This window comes from Osmerus mordax, chromosome 7, assembly GCF_038355195.1.
Source record: "Osmerus mordax isolate fOsmMor3 chromosome 7, fOsmMor3.pri, whole genome shotgun sequence".
NCBI lineage: Eukaryota > Metazoa > Chordata > Actinopteri > Osmeriformes > Osmeridae > Osmerus > Osmerus mordax.
In genome coordinates, this window is record NC_090056.1 from 2,453,537 (window position 1) to 2,466,042 (window position 12,506).

General features: G+C 42.4%; 2 protein-coding genes across 3 annotated transcripts in view; one reads left to right on the forward strand and one right to left on the reverse strand.

Annotated features, from left to right (window-relative positions):
• Positions 1–1,331: 1,331 nt before the first annotated feature.
• tnnt2a (troponin T type 2a (cardiac)) lies at positions 1,332–10,334 on the forward strand. 2 transcript variants are annotated; one of them, XM_067240859.1, is made up of 12 exons: positions 1,332–1,381; positions 1,989–2,066; positions 5,376–5,396; positions 5,646–5,667; positions 5,837–5,900; positions 6,428–6,544; positions 6,699–6,776; positions 6,879–6,986; positions 7,362–7,471; positions 7,602–7,692; positions 7,945–7,985; positions 10,012–10,334. In XM_067240859.1, the coding sequence occupies exons 2-12, from the start codon at positions 2,006–2,008 to the stop codon at positions 10,043–10,045; spliced, it is 747 nt and encodes a 248-aa protein (XP_067096960.1). In that variant the 5' UTR covers positions 1,332–1,381; positions 1,989–2,005; the 3' UTR covers positions 10,046–10,334. The 2 variants fall into 2 exon arrangements, with proteins under 2 accessions (XP_067096960.1, XP_067096959.1); XM_067240858.1 differs by lacking the exons at positions 1,332–1,381; positions 1,989–2,066 and having other exon boundaries at positions 4,681–5,667.
• The window catches only part of LOC136946502 (plakophilin-1), a 40,786-nt gene continuing 32,657 nt past the window's right edge, over positions 4,378–12,506 (reverse strand). Inside the window, exon 15 of the mRNA XM_067240855.1 lies at positions 4,378–4,667. The gene's annotated coding sequence lies outside the window, so the exon portion shown is untranslated. The remainder of the gene's footprint in view (positions 4,668–12,506) is intronic.

Genomic DNA, 12,506 nt, shown 5'->3' on the forward strand with positions numbered 1-12,506 from the left:
TGATAAGAGTGGAATGCATGTGTTTTTTCAATGGCAGCCTGCCACTGTGTGTGTGTGTTTTCAGGTTGCGTGTGAGTAGATTGTGTGTGTATTTTAAATTCTAGGTGTGTGTGTGTGTGTGTGGCACCAGTTTGTCCACAACAACAGAATTATCCTTTTTTGGAAGTGATGATAAGGGTGTGTGCATGCTATCTCAGAAGTTATTAATAAACACAATGTGTCCCATGAAGCCTCTCTTCCACAAAACCATTCTCTGTGGATCTTTCTTTCTCACTCCATCTCTCTCCTCCAATCTATATTTGGTCACATATCTGTTGGCCACTAGCACAGCTGAGGACTTCTAACAGACTGGTGTTCTTTTCCGCTGGTGTCAAAAGGGATCTCTCCATCTTTTTGTCTCGCTCAGGTAAGTCTTACTTATATTTTACATGAACTGGAATACCATGGAGCATGCATTTATGTTGGTATTACAGAATGAAGTCAAATTGACGAAAGTTTCTATTTCGTATTGTAATCCAAGAAGGTTCTATTTAGAACTCCTTATGGTTCTTTTGTTGGTATTGTGGATATAACCACTAATGAGAAACTTTGAGAACCCTGGTTTAAAGCATAGTTCCTTTAGTGATGAAACTGAGAACATTTAAATCCTGTAATGGTTTTACAAACTCTTGTTGGTGTTAGAATCAGAGAAAAATGAATTTGTCTCTGTGCTTAGGTTTGCAGTAGAACTACAAATACCAACATGTCTGACAACGAGGAAGTGGAGGAGTACCAGTAAGTCACACATTAAACCTTCAATATGCACCCTGCTACAAGGTCACATAAGAGCTATAGGTCTTGAGTGAATTAACTGTCAGGAATGTGAGAGGCTACCAATCGAGTGTCTTTCACTGAAACGTGATCTGGCTTCTGGTTATTGCAATACTTTATATGAAACATACAGTTTTACTAGTGTAAGGTTTGCGTTGTGTATACTTAACCTAATATAAATTAGCTATTTGGAATAAAGGTATTCAATTTGTCTTTTCCCACAGGGTGCAGGAAGGTAAGAATATGTGTTTGTGGATCTGTGTTTGTGACTGCATGGGGTAAGTTTAACAAAGTAAAAAAAAAAAAATTGTACAATATTTTGACAAACCAGATGACCTTGTCATTCTGTACATTTGATGAAGAAAGACTGTGACTGAAAATGCCTGGCCTATCAACATAAATGAGTTGAAAGATTGTGTAAATGTGGGTATTTGGATATAGTCATTGACTATACATTAAGTCAGTTGATTATTTGCTGGTGGAGTGTGTGTCTTGTGATAAAAACAAACAAATCATACTTTTACTGTTTTCCTTTCCCTGCATGTGTGTTTCTCAGAGGAAGTGGCTGAAGGTATGACCCTGCTCCATTTGCTATGTAATTACATGTACCCCTCTGCATCCAGTACAAGTGATCCTTTTACTTGACTAGAAAAGTCAACATTCATGAGAATGCTATTCAGTTAGAGTCTTGGAATGGTGAAAACTGTGACAACATTGATTAGTGTGTAATAAGTCCAAGATCTTTAAGTGTGTGTGTGTGCATATAACAGATGTATTCCTTCATCTCTTTCTATGTACGTCACATCATCTGCTTTTAATTGAACAAATGTCATTTGAATCAATACAGCAAGATTATGATCCACAACTATTGATCAAATCAACATATTGTTCTGTATGCATAGAAGTTATAATATGTGCTGATGAATGATGACTTACAGCTATTGGTGAAATGTACATTGCATTTCACCAGTTTAACTTGAGAGGAATGCTGCAATTAATCATTTGTTACTTATCCAAGTCAAACAATCTTTATTAAAATCCCATTGTGGTCAATGAGATGTGAGCAGTTGGCTATCTTTGGATGTCATGGATTGTGTGTGTGTTTTAGTATGTGTTTGCTGGTGCTGCTGGCGGTTAGCTGATCCTACTAACAGTGAGCCTTTACTTGCCTTGCCCAGCGGAGGAAGGGGAGGAGATGGTGGAGGTGGAACAGGAAGAGGAGCAGGAGGAGGTGCAAGAGGAGGAGGCAGAGGAAGGTAGCGCTAAAGGCTTTTGCTAGCCTGTTCTCATTTGCTGTGTCATTGCTTTAAGATGTTAAATGCAAAGCCCTTACATTAGCCTTAAAATTCACATTGGCATTGAACAAAGCTTTCTTCCTGTATGCCACACCCAAACCCACACACCGACCTTATCATGCAAGCACTTGAACTTCCAGAGCACGGTAGCTCACTCAAGACCCCGGAGCAGTGTTGGTAGGCTGTCTACCTATTATCTGTCCTCTTGTCAACCAGAGTCCAAGCACACACACATTTGTACAATCATTGACACACGAATACAGTACTTTAGGTAATTCATAACAGTAGAGCAGTGAAGTATGTGAGTATCAAGGCCTGCGGAGCATCCTAAATTGTCTGAACAAACTCTTTCTGAAAGAAACATAGACACTTTGACTGGTTCTCAGGAGTTAACTTTATTTATTTAATTGAAGCCACGTAATGGTTCTGTCATGCCAAAAACTGTCCAGGTGCCAAAAACTGTCCCGCCTGACGTCATAATGTAGTTCCGGACAGTTTTTGGCACCCGGCCATTTTTGGCATGACAGTCCCACTGTGTAAATGTGCACTCATGCCTACTGTATGCTATTAACCTCATTTTAGGATTCTTTATTTTAAAAATAATTCGGTACTTAATGTCTTCCAGAGCAAAGCTCTGGACGGGTCACTAATGTGAGACAGGGAATATCCATTAATAACCTAGCTCATCACAGCATACTGTACACAGTCCTTTCCTCTCAGAGACAATTCGCATTGATTCAATGCTGTCAACGTTGTGAGCAATAGAAAGAATATTGGGGAGGGGGCACACTACAATGCAGCCATCAAAAATCCAGTGCTTCCTTTGTGGAATGTTGTGTTCTGCACAATATTGCCATGCGTAATGAATGACACTCAGTGCCACTCAGACATTACAATGAAGACTGCAGGGCTGTAGGCAAGTGATGGAGAGCGAGATGAGGCAGTGGCAAACGGCCAGGGTATTGCACCCACAGAACAGGAAAATAGAGATGTTTAGCCAAAGTTTTATTACTTATTAAGTGAATGCCCATGGCAAACAATCTTTATTATAATCCCATTGTGGTCAATGAGATGTGAGCAGTTGGCTATCTTTGGATGTCATGGATTGTGCATAGCATAGTTTACATAAAAAATAAATAAAACAATATTGAAATGTATATCTCCGTCTTCTCCCATGGATGCGTCAGAAATAGTACCTATGGGACATGACAATGATCAACAAGTCCTTTTTGTTTAATTTGAAGTGTATTCATTATTCAGGCAGATTATTTAGATATATCTAATCAGTTTTTTTCTATTCAGTTAAGACATGATACACAATTATTGATGGTTTTGCATTATTGATAATATAAGTTTCACGTGGATAGAAGTTTTACAGCATAGGAAATGTATTGTGCGTACAGTACATATCTGAGTTTTTTATGTTTTTAAATCCGCGTTGGTGAACTTTCCTCTCAGTCTCGTGAAGTTAGGTTGTCTAATCTCTGCATAGCTTCTCACTTCTTTTATCTCAACCCCTATGTGTACCGCCAGGCTCCTGATTGGTTAAATAGACCAGCCAGATTACTAAATTATGCAATTATTCCACCCACATGATGGAGCCCGTCTCACTGACTACCGGATCAATTATGTAAGCAAGATATCAAATTATTTTCATTTCATTTTGTTAGACAATAGCGTTACACGGTATCCCGGTGCCTCAGAAGCTAACCTAGTGCATCTTCGGTTCTAAAATGTCTGCCTAGGTGTTTCACAGGTGTATGCTGTATTCCCACAACAATTTTCTCTTTGCCCACCAGAAAATGGGCATCATCCAGGGCATCATCCAGCCGTGCACCCCAACTTTAGCAGCTTTGCACTGCTAAAGAAGGGTCGCACATCTACCATACTGTGCTTCTTTGTATGTGCTCCACAGTGATGGAATGATCTAGATAAATCCCAGTCCTTCTGATGAGGTTGGAAGAGACACCTCAAGACACATCACAATCTGCATGGACTAACTACCTTTCAGTTGGCCTAAGGACACCCAGAGCTGCACTTAGCAGTACAATACTTCTGGTGGCTTTTTCTGAATGTTGTATTTGAGACCTTTGACATCCTGCTGTCACGTAACTGACTGCACCCACAAAATGTAGATTTTGTGATGTAATTTCAATTTACACATGCTGCTTTGAATGAAAAGCATCTGCTAAATGGACAAAACGTAAATCTCAACATTTCACATGCGTTAAAAGACAGTGCACAAGAAGATCTGCGATGTCTTAACCAAAAAATTCTAAAAAGCCATCTACACCAGAAACTAGCTATTTCAATCAGGAGAGACCTGGTATGAGTAAAGTGATGTTTATTACCGAATGATAATCGTACTACAATGTTTGGAGCTTAGACCCCATGGGGAACAATAGATCACTGGGCGCCTGCCCAAGATCCGAGAAGAATCCCCCACGGAGTCCAGACACTGGTGGTGGTGGCGGCAGCCGACGACCAACGAGTCGAAGACAGAGACAAGAACCGGGTGGCGACGGGGAGGTGGAGGATCGCTCACTTGATAGCCTGGACAAACTACACGGGGAGAGAATCTTATTTAAAGGCACGATCATGTGATTCTTCGACAGCCTGAACCATATGACAGCCCAACATAGGAAAGAGGGAAAGAAGAGCGTTCTTAGTGGGGGGAGTTAGTAGTGAAACATTGTCAAATGTTTCCTTACTTTTCCCTGCACTCGGGCAAAGATGCGCGAGTGCAGGGAGTGGTCTTGCCTGACTGAACTTGCGCTATGCTTCATTTGGTTTGCATGGCTGGATGGTGATTACAATGAGAAGTGCAGTTCAGAACTTTTATTGAGTTACGCAGGGGCACACACACTGTGTGTTTCTGTCTGTCTGCAGACACACCCAGTGTAATGTCTCCATTCCTCATTCACCACACCCCACTCTACAGAGCTCAACGGTCTGTCAGACAAATGTCCTCAAGGGGGTAACTGCCACAGTTACGGAAAAACAAAACAAATCACATTCAAGGGTGACACACATCCTTAACACATGTATGTCTGTGTGAAATAACTAGGGGAAAATTCCTTGAATTTATTATTAGTTAGTCCCCTCAATCTTATTTTTTTTAAATGCCAATCCTCAAGCTGAAAGAGGATGTGTTTTTCGTGTGTATGTATTTGTGTGTGTGCACCATGTGTTGTCATACAGATATATCTAGAATACCATACCTTCTTGCAAACCCACACACACACTTTTAACCCTCTCTTATGTTTGCAGAGGCAGGAGAGGAGGAAGGAGGTAAGAAATTAAGTAACGAAGGATGACGAGATAGTATCCCCTTGTACACAACCTGTTTATGGCAGGAATGTTACCCCTTTATGTCTTGTAACCTGACACACCCTGATAGTGTGTGTCAGTCATTCTCACTTCTACCCGTGTTATTGTATTTGAAGCATGACAACCATCAGTTTGAGCTTGTCTGTCTGACAGTCATGCTTAAAGATAACTCTCTTTTCTGTTTGTCCTTCCCTGTTATTTTGTCTATAGAGGAGGCCAAACCTAAATTCAAGTGAGTTCTCACCCCATTGCCACACGTACACTCAGAATACACTCAAAACTAGAGGTTTTGTTAGAGAGAGTTCTTTCTATTATTTTCTCACTACACTTTTCTTCTTCTTTTCCTATGTTTTCTCACCTTTTTATCTCACAGTTCACCTTTTTTCCTTCCCTCCTTCAAGGCCTTTTATGATGCCGAACCTCATCCCTCCCAAGATCCCAGATGGAGAGAAAGTAGATTTTGATGTGAGTACAAGAGTTGCCACTGGGGATTAAGCACTGTATACAATTAAACCCTACAGTAGATTTGTTGGAAGGTTCAAGAAGGTTCACAAAGGGTTCCTACAGTATGTTGACCTGGCAATATCTCCTCAAAACCTCCTTAAAATCCCTTTTTAGATTCTGTTAGAAATGTTTACGAAGAAAGAAAAAAATACATAGAAAATAGTTGTATCACACTTTGCCATGTTTGCCTTGTCAGCATTTGTCATACAAACAATAAATAATTGATCACAAAAAAGAACGGGTTGTGTGTGACTGTGATGTCTGAAGCTGCCTTGCCTTTGGGCATCCCACTGTGAACCGTAGCATGCAGACAAGTTATGATGCTCATTTGTAGACCTATTTTTCATGTATATAGAATCATGTTAATCAAAGAGAAGTACAAATGATTTATGATATGCATCCTTAAGATGTACATTAATATACACATGGCATATTCAAATTGTCTTTATTTCTCAATTTTCTACCCCTTTTCATCCCTCCCTGTCAAGGACATCCATCGAAAGAGAATGGAGAAGGACCTGAATGAACTGCAGACTCTGATTGAGGTCCACTTTGAGAGCAGGAAGAAGGAAGAGGAGGAGCTTGTCAACCTGAAGGACAGGATTGTGAGTGGCCTGCGCCCCTGTCACAAAAATGCTGCTACTGCTTTCCCATGGCCCTAACCAAAACTCTGAAAGATCAAAGATGATCGATACCAGTAATAAATCTATAGAAAAACTTGAATATCTGACTAATCCCACTTCCTGATTTGTCCTGCAGGACAAGCGTCGCTCTGAGCGAGCCGAGCAGCACAGGATCCGCAGTGAACGTGAGAAAGAACGACAGAAGCGTCTCGAGGCAAGAAACAATCTCCTTTGGTCTAATATGAGAACAACATCCTTTCACTGACACACACATAGAACAATGAAAGCTAACCCTAGCCCTATACCCCCCCCCCAGGATGAGAGGACAAGGAAGGAGGAAGAGGAGTCCAGAAGGAAAGCTGAGGATGACGCCAAGAAGAAGAAGACACTGACCAGCCTGCACTTTGGAGGCTACATGCAGAAGGTCAGAGCCTGAGTGTGAGGAATGGAAGGGGAGAGGGAAGTGGGAGGGGAGGGATGGATGGATGGAGAGAGGAAAGTGGGAGGGATGGAGGGGGAGAAGAGAAGGTGAAGGATGGAAAGGAGGGGGAAGGGGGGTGGGAGGGTGTTAGATAAGAAGGGTGCAGGATGAGATGGGAGCAGGAGGGGGAGAGGGGAAAAATGGTAGGGTGAAGGGGGAGAGGAATAGGTGGAGGGTTAGAGTTGGTGCTGAGAAGGGATTGTGGAAGAGGTCAGGGATGCAGTATAATGGAGAGAATGGCTGTCCAAAGAGGAGGGTGATGTGGGGGGACAGGGGTAGGTAGTTGGATATGAATACATTGTTCACTTAATCTTTCAGACAGAGAAACGCGTGGGCAAGAGACAGACTGAGAGAGAGAAGAAGAAGAAAATCCTGAACGACAGGCGCAAATCACTGGATGTGGAGAATGCCGGCCAGGACAAGCTCAGGTGAATTGAGCCCAACCGTTAAGTCCCAGCTTTCTAGAAAGTTAGAATGCACAGGACCCCATAAACACAAGGTACCCTAGAATGGTTAAGGAACCAAAGAATGTGTGTGTGTGCGTGTGTGTGAGCACAGGGATAAAGCTAAAGAGCTGTGGGATTGGATGCACCAGTTGGAAGCTGAGAAGTTTGAGCTCCAGTACCAGTTCACTCGGCAGAAATATGAGGTGAGCACATAATACAATGTAAACATCATAAGGGTTTAACTCAGAGTTAACTCAATACTGAATCTGTAAAGACATGATGATTATAGTGCCAAAATGCATAAGAAGTACTGTGTTTTATCTTTAGATAGTATTTTCATTGTAATGGTAGATATAGCATAGTGTCTTGCAATAAATTATTTAGTTAACTACTGTAAGATGTAATAAAATACATACTGTAGTCCATGTGGTTCTAAATCTCCTCTCGTGTTCCAGATTAATGTGCTTAGGAACCGTGTGAGTGACCACCAGAAAAGGTGAATGCATTGAATTCTCCCCTTGTATATTTTTTCTGCATCTCTCTCTCCAGCTCTAACACCCACACAGGCACACAATGACACACACACACACAAACTGGTGCACACGCACAAAATTGTGCTATACAAAGAAACGCCTGAAGTGCGCACACGCACAAGCGCAGATGCTCATCCAAAGGGAATGAAACTCTTCCACTCCCAGGGAAGGTGTTGTTGACTGGAAAGACTTGTGTTGTGGGCAGAGACAGGCACTTCAGTATTTGGGGTGAGTAGGCCCCTATTAAAGCCTCTGACGAGTAGGTCACAGGAAAAGTGCATAGACACACCCTGCCAGAGACACACCTATCCTGTTGAAGTGTAATTTGCAACTACTGTAAAGTAGAACAATGGCTACATTTCTTGAATTTATGAACTAGGACTAAAGATTATCTTTCTCTCGCCATAAAACCTGCAGTATAAGGCCATCTTTTACACTACCCTAAGATCCCATAGGCTTTATACCAAATGCACACATAAAATAAATTATTGACGAGGCCGTTGTAGTTAAGACGCAGTAGGCCTCATTTACTAACAATGGCGCAGTTTATGCTGCGTCTGTTTTTGCGAGTTCGGTAATAGCGCCCGCTATGCTTCCTCATTTAGCGTAGTATTTATCAAACCTGACATTCATCAGGCAATCAGTGCATACTCCGCCCATTAGCGTAATTAGCGCGCCTCTAAAAGAGGAAACACTGGGCCCGCATGTATCTGTCATGGATATTCCTACGGGAAAAGAAAGCGCAAGCTTAAATTTAGCGACGTGCATGAAGTAACAGCAAACCTGAACATATAACAGGGCAGATCATTTACATTTACATGTAATCATTTAGCAGACACTTTTATCCAAAGCCACTTCCAAGAGAGAAGCCTTACAAAAGTGCATATGTCAATGGTCATAAACAACGAGTTAGCCCCCAAAACATTGCAGGTAACCAAAACATGAAGCATACGAACATGAAAAACATCCACAACCTTGAAAAAAAAAATTGGCCTATGTCTTCGCCTTGCTCGGATCACTGCTGCCATTGAATAAGGTGCATTTGTACACACAGGAAAACACACCTGGTTTACACCTGCTTTTAAGAGGCAGAGAATTTCCCCCACAGAATAGAGGCACGCACTTACTAGCAGTCTTTGTAAATACCACTGAATATATAATTACTTTACGCGCACCCTCCCACCTTATTGGGTGGAACTCCCACTTTCCCCATGACCCTCCCACTTTCCCTATGACCCTCCCACAAATGCATATTGAAAGCGCAACTTGCCTGTTCTCGCTCATGTGGCAGGCAATCTTCGATTTTACCTAAGTGCGCCCTGTTTGTAAATACCCCGCATCGGTTGAGTCAGTCTTTGCGAACAATTAACGCTTGGAAACAGGCGCAAAGGCCTTGATAATTGTGACTCAACCAGTTGTCTTTCAATGAATCTTATATTGGGAAAGTATTTATCAGGTCACACTTATAGCATTGTGGGTGCGGTCCCCAGTCCCCCTGTGGGTGAGTCAGTTGGCGAGTTTATCACCACACAGAAACACACGGACATTCATTGTAAATGAAAAGAGTGGCTCACTTGAGGACTGCAGCCCACAAGGTGTACAGATGTGCACAAACTCAGTATGATGGTGGGATAGCTGCCTACATTGGAAGATCATCTGTTGCAGCTGTCATACGCCAACACAGATTAAACCACATGTGCCTGTGTGGGTGCATGCATGGCTTCAAAATGTTGAACTAAATGTGTTTTTTTTTTTATACCTGCTGTCTTTCCTGAAATGCATTGACCATAGACACAAACTCAGCCTTTTCAGACATATTGATAATGGATGGTGATAATATTGTAGAGGTGGTTTCCTGATTACATATGTCTCAGAAACATGTCTATGCAGATTGTCTTTTGCTAGGGGTTTAAACCTAAACCTCTAAATCTAGACAAGGTCAAAGTCTGAATCTAAATCTGGTCTCTGACACGGGTCTCCTGTCAACAGCTCCAAGAGGACCAAGAGAGGCCTGAGAAAATAAATGTCTGATGAACTGAAGAACTTTCAATCTGAATAAATCTTTTTGTCTCCTTTTCCATTTGTATCCTTGCCCTATCTCTCCGTTTGTGTCACTGTCCCCCCCTCTCTCCTTACCATTGATGGGTCAACCGTTCTACATCCTCACCTTCACCTCTCTCACTCCACTCTAACTTTCCTTGCTGTCATGATGACAGTTTCATTTTCCCGATTTTCTTTCTTTGGTTCAAAGTTCTGTTACTTTCTGCTAATGTAACGTATGTTTTCCCCAAAGTGTGTGAGTAGTGTAAATAAAAGTCATCTAAATACAGAATAATTTTTTTATCTATGCAAATTTAATATAGTTTTATCTATGCAAATAGTCTGTGTGTGTGGAGTTGCCAGCACCTACAGTATTGTCAAGTTAACAAAGACATGCATGGGTAAAAAGCCTTTAGCATGGTCTGTGTGGGTGTGGGTGTGTACACCTTAATACTGACAGACAGGCATGAACATGCTAAGATTCACAGAAGGAAACACCCCAGCCTCCACCCAAACATACAAAAACACCCCAAACTCCCACAATGACTGAAATACGTGCCCCTTCCATATACACACAGATAATAAAAATGAGGGAGAGAAAACGAGAGAAGGGAGACAAGAAAATATGTTGACAGAAGACATCTGAGGAGTGTGACTCACCCAGTTACTCACACAAGGAAATACTTTGTGTGAAGTGTTCCACTGTCTGGATGTTGTCCAAACCTTATTCGTTTTTTTGTATACATAAAAGATGGTTATTTCAGAAAGGATTTAAGGAACCAGAACATTGCATAAAGGCTTGTTTTCTTTAAATCTATTAAATAGCCATTACTACGTTTTTATATGTTTCACAGTTTCTCATTCCGGGTTCCAATTATAAGCCATTCGCACTCACAGCATGAATTTGTCACTTGAGTTTGTTTGTTATTTACAAGGGCATTAGTGGGGAAAAAAGTGCTGTGGAGACCACTTCTCGGGTTTGTACTCTACAACTCGTGGGTCGGCCTCATTGCACACACAGTGAAACATGGAGCCATATGAGCGAAGCAAGTTCAGGCATGGCACTCGGGCAGCGCGCGTCATATCACCCATCGGCGTGTTCTTAGCCCATAGGCTTACCTCGATAGGCGGTGCTATAAAGTCGCACACATGCACGCACACGCATCCTCGATTGCCTTTGTGTTCATTGCTGGTCGCTTCACGTTCTATGTGTTGTGTTGGCCTATCTGTCGTTCGCGTTTCCCTTTCTGTCTCTTCGGACCCGGATGGCGTGTGCGTGTTTTGGGGATCTGGAAGAAGGTTTCGAGCTGCTTCCTGTTGGTTCTCCGTCCGAGGAGCCTGCACCGATGGGTCGGTGAAAAACTGTTCCCCTGCATGCTCCCCGGGGAAGGCTCCGGCGAAGGGCGGCTCCGTTTCCCATGCTGCTGTTGTGCTGTCCAAAAAAAGGGGGCTCGCGTCCGGGAGGCAACCACGAGCACGCGCGGCATATCTATCATCTGAGGAGCGAAATTTGCAGGTACGGAAGTGAATCACGTTCGGGTTTTTCGGTGCACTGACCTGTTGGTCAGGCGTCTGATCGATTGCGGGGTGTATGGTTGGACATATCGTGCAAGGACAAATGCAAACGTGCACGCCTTCTCAGTCTAATAGTAGTCAACAATAATCAAGCATTACGAGATGCATTGCTGCACGAGCACGCATTTGAAGAAGCAGCCAGAGTTCGCTAGGTGCCTACTTGAGCTAGTAGTGTAACTGTTTCTTATACTAAGCTGCCCTGTTTGTCACTGCTTGACTGAGCCGAACAGAAGTACTTGCTGTATTTGCTCTGTTTAATTGGTTGTCATGACTTCGCTAGTGATTGAAGTCTTTTCACGATTTCAGTTGCTCATGGTCTCCAATGGAGAGAGAACGGAGACCGTTGTTAGAATCGTGGAGCAGACCTAATCTAATCGTAATCGAGAGCTAATAGTGTCTTACTGAGTGTACTTCGTGACTGCCATCTGACTGTAAGTAACCAGAGTTTGTTTCATTCATTTGTGTTTTGCTAATTATTTACCTCTTTGACAGAGGGTAAGGGTATAGCAGCTAAATTGGTCAATAGGTAGCTAGCTAGAGATCGAGTTTCAGGGTACTTGCCGCCGAGTGAGACCCTGGCTTTGTTTACATAATTAGGGCCATTGTAGAATTTGGTTAAATCAGCCCTGACTTCTGTAATCAGATTCAGAGCTAATAGTGTCTTACTGAGTGTACTTCGTGACTGCCATCTGACTGTAAGTAACCAGAGTTTGTTTCATTCATTTGTGTTTTGCTAATTATTTGCCTCTTTGACAGAGGGTAAGGGTATAGCAGCTAAATTGGTCAATAGGTAGCTAGCTAGAGATCGAGTTTCAGGGTACTTGCCGCCGAGTGAGACCCTGGCTTTGTTTACATAATTAGGGCCATTG

Bases quoted from the DNA above. Each gene is read 5' to 3' on its own strand.
- tnnt2a (XM_067240858.1), top strand. From the start codon at position 5,477: ATGTCTTGTAACCTGACACACCCTGATAGTGTGTGTCAGTCATTCTCA. The intron at 5,668-5,836 runs GTGAGTTCTCAC...CCCTCCTTCAAG, and splicing joins GAGGCCAAACCTAAATTCAA to GCCTTTTATGATGCCGAACC. The intron at 7,472-7,601 runs GTGAATTGAGCC...GTGTGAGCACAG, and splicing joins GCCGGCCAGGACAAGCTCAG to GGATAAAGCTAAAGAGCTGT.